At 44.9% G+C, this 3,307-nt stretch overlaps 1 protein-coding gene across 1 annotated transcript in view; it reads right to left on the reverse strand.

Moving 5' to 3' along the window:
* Positions 1-3,307, reverse strand: part of LOC101581344 (cocaine esterase-like) — a 28,331-nt gene that overhangs the window by 19,142 nt on the left and 5,882 nt on the right. Inside the window, exons 9-11 of the mRNA XM_023709336.1 lie at positions 3,229-3,292; positions 1,573-1,710; positions 1,007-1,079 (exon numbers count right to left, since the gene is read on the reverse strand). Coding sequence (XP_023565104.1) covers positions 1,007-1,079; positions 1,573-1,710; positions 3,229-3,292 — 275 coding nt within the window. The remainder of the gene's footprint in view (positions 1-1,006; positions 1,080-1,572; positions 1,711-3,228; positions 3,293-3,307) is intronic.

Below are 3,307 nucleotides of genomic sequence, written 5' to 3' on the forward strand. Positions count from 1 at the left end.
TAGGGAGGAATTGCTCACACCCAGGGAAGGGAACCCTTAATCCTACTATGGAAACATGGATTAATGTCAGCATCAACTACTTGATCTCAGCATCATATACCCTAGATCCAGTCACCTCTAGAAAGCCCCAGCTGTGACCACATGAGGCTTGAGGGACATCTAGATACTGGCCATTACACTGGGGGATACAATAATAAAAGGGTCACAAGGCAACCTTGGCAATGAACATTATGCAGGGGATTCTCCATGAGTGAGGGCTGAATCAATAGCAGGACAATGGATGAATATTTGCATGAGTATGTATATGTGGCAGCAGAGGCAGGCCTGCATGCACTCAGGCCCACCCTTCTCTCCTACACACAGGGCGTTACAGCTCTGCGTGCTCCTCCTTAGCTCCCTTCAGCTCCTGGATCTTCTGCGGGAGGGTCTCCGTCCAGAACTTCAGTCTGGAGGCCTTCAGGGCACGGCCCACGGTAGGCTCAATGTCCAGCTGCAGGTACTGCTCCTCACTGTAATGCAGGCCAGTGGGGCAGGCCCTCACCATTGGGGTTCCTGTGAAGATACCCTCCCCAGAGGGGGTGAGAGGTCAGTCTGCGCCTAGGTGAGCACCATCAGAATGTCTTAATTTATATCAGGACCAGTGCCTAAGCTGGCAAGTGTGCAAATAAGGGGGACATTTCCTGATACAGAGAACAAGAACATTGCAGTAGTGTCCCCTCCCTGTGAGACAGGGCTCTGGTCCTGTTTTGTCCATCCCTCTTAGAGGCCGGCTGTGACTGAACCACAGCAGTATCGCCCACCACACCCCACACACAGGTCACTAGGACACAAATGAGTGATCTGTACTGGCAATACCCCTCTCTGTGTCCCCATAAATCTTGGCCTTGCCATGGAGTTAACACATGATTTAAGAACACACATAAGCTAACAAAGGCCCCACAGATAAGAGGTGCACTTGATGGTTTCACATACCCTGTGAAGACTGAGGTAGGGGGTATCAGCTCACCCATTTCGTGCAAAGTTGGCCCAATACTTCATCATCCTCCTGTGTAGTAGCTCCTCTTCCTCAGTAAACACAGCTGCACAGAGAAGACAAAGGCCCAGGTCTTGCATGGATGTTCATCACACTTACCCTTCTGCGTACTCATGTACCACTCTCTTCACTCATCTACACTCTGACCGTGGACACGAGGCCCTCCCCTTGCCCAACCTTTCTCTTGCCATTCTCTAGTCGTCCTGACCAGGGCTCAGTGCTGGACTATAAGGTCCCTTCTTCCTTTCACTCTGGTAAATCATTTTAAAAAAGCAAGTATGCTATAAGATGGTCCCTCCTGCCCTTGTCACCCCTGCTGAAACCATGATCAGGATGGGGACAGATGGAGGAGGGAGCACTGAGTGGAGTGCAAGGCCTTGGATTCTCATCCCAGTACAGTCTCTTAAAGTGCAAGATACTGAACACTGTTCCTGTCCTCTCTCTGGGACCCGACTTCCTTATCTGGACTGTGGATCAAATCACAACTCAGGGACCTGACTAGAGCCCCATCCTTGCTCCTGGACATCAAGGAGACTCACCTTTCTTACCCCACAAGAAGTATCCAAAGACAAAAGGAATCTCATCAGCATGGTCAGCCTTCACATGGGGTGGCCTGATGTTTTTCAGGAAGCTGGGAGGATGCTTGAATTCATAGAAATAGACAGTGCCACGGGAACCTGAGGAGGTGAACAGCTGTGACTGGGTGACCTCTTAACTGCACTTCTTCTGCTTCTCTTTACTGATAAGACACCTAAGTCCAAAGTTGACTGGAATCTGAAGCAGTGTGGTAAAGAGCCTCAGTTTACAGCAGGAACCATGGGGAGGGACTTCGGTAATTCATGACCATGGACTTCCCAGCTGAGCAGTTTGCGTATCTCATTGAATATCACTCTCCTCACTATGTCCACTTGTATAATGAGAAAGATTATACATAAAGCATAAAAATCATTTTACTGCATATTACTTAAACCAACTCATGGTGTCAATTTAGCATATTTGTACCTGCATGGAATATAGTCATCTATCACATTCCCTTTCTTCCTCCTCCTGCTTTTCTTCATTCTCTCTACTAGTCTTCTTTCTTTCATATCTCTCATTTTTCTCCATAATTCTACAATGCAGGAAATATGTGATATGGGACATTCTGTGCCTGGCTCGCTGCACTTAACAAAATTATCTGCAGTTCCATCCACTTCCTTGTAAATGATGTGAGTTCATTTTACCTTAGGGATGTGCAATATTCTATTGCATGTAAACACTTTCCTTATCTGTTCATTTTTTTATGGACACGTTGGGTATACCATAATAACTAGCTATTAATAAAGTACTGTAATAAATATTACAGTTAGGCTAAGCTGGACTCTCTGTAGTATGCTCACTTTAATTTTTGCAGAATATATTAGAGTTTTATACCTGGATCAAATTGTAACCCTAGTTTTAGGTTTTGGTGGAACCTCACAATGATTTCCATAATGGCTACACTAATTTTATTTCCACCAATGTTAGAGTCTTCTATATTCCCCACATCCTTAATCTTCATCAGTATTTCTTGGATTTCACATTCCTAAGGTCACAGGCAGTGTTCTTTTTCTGTACGTGTGTGTGTGTGTGTGTGTGTGTGTGTGTGTGTGTGGTACTGGGACTTGAACCAGTAGCTTTCACTGAGCTACATTTCCAATCCCTTTTTTCATTTTTTTGATCTAACACATGATCTCATGAATTCACTAAGTTGTCCAAATCAGGCTGAAATCCACAATACTCCTGCCTCAGCCTCCCAGCACACTGGAATTACAAGAGAAAAAGATCTTTTCTCATATGTATATCCATTTCTCCCTGCATGATTGTCAAAACATATATTTTGCCTTCTTTCCAAACACTCATATAGACGTAGTTGTTTGTCTTTGTTTATGGTGTTTCCTATTCTAGTCCATTGGTCTGTGGATCTATGTTGCATCATTACCATACTCCTTTTGTTACTATGGCTTTGTATATATTAAATCAGGAATTGTGACCCTCCAGAGTTACTCTTCTTGCTTGAGAATTAACCACAAAGATTTACTGACATGAGAGACATCAAGTGTCTGGCACCAGAGGCTCAATAATTGGGGATCAGATGTAGGCTCTACAGACTTCAAGAGGGACTCTGTTCTGAGCTCCTGCCAAGGCAGTGAGAGCTCAGTTACAGATGTACTCACGATGAAAATGTGCTACTTTCAGCGCAGGAATCACAAACATGGAATCTGCCATCATCTCATGGAACTGGAGTTGAAGGGT

Source organism: Octodon degus, unplaced genomic scaffold, assembly GCF_000260255.1.
Source record: "Octodon degus isolate 3935 unplaced genomic scaffold, OctDeg1.0 scaffold00011, whole genome shotgun sequence".
Lineage (NCBI taxonomy): Eukaryota > Metazoa > Chordata > Mammalia > Rodentia > Octodontidae > Octodon > Octodon degus.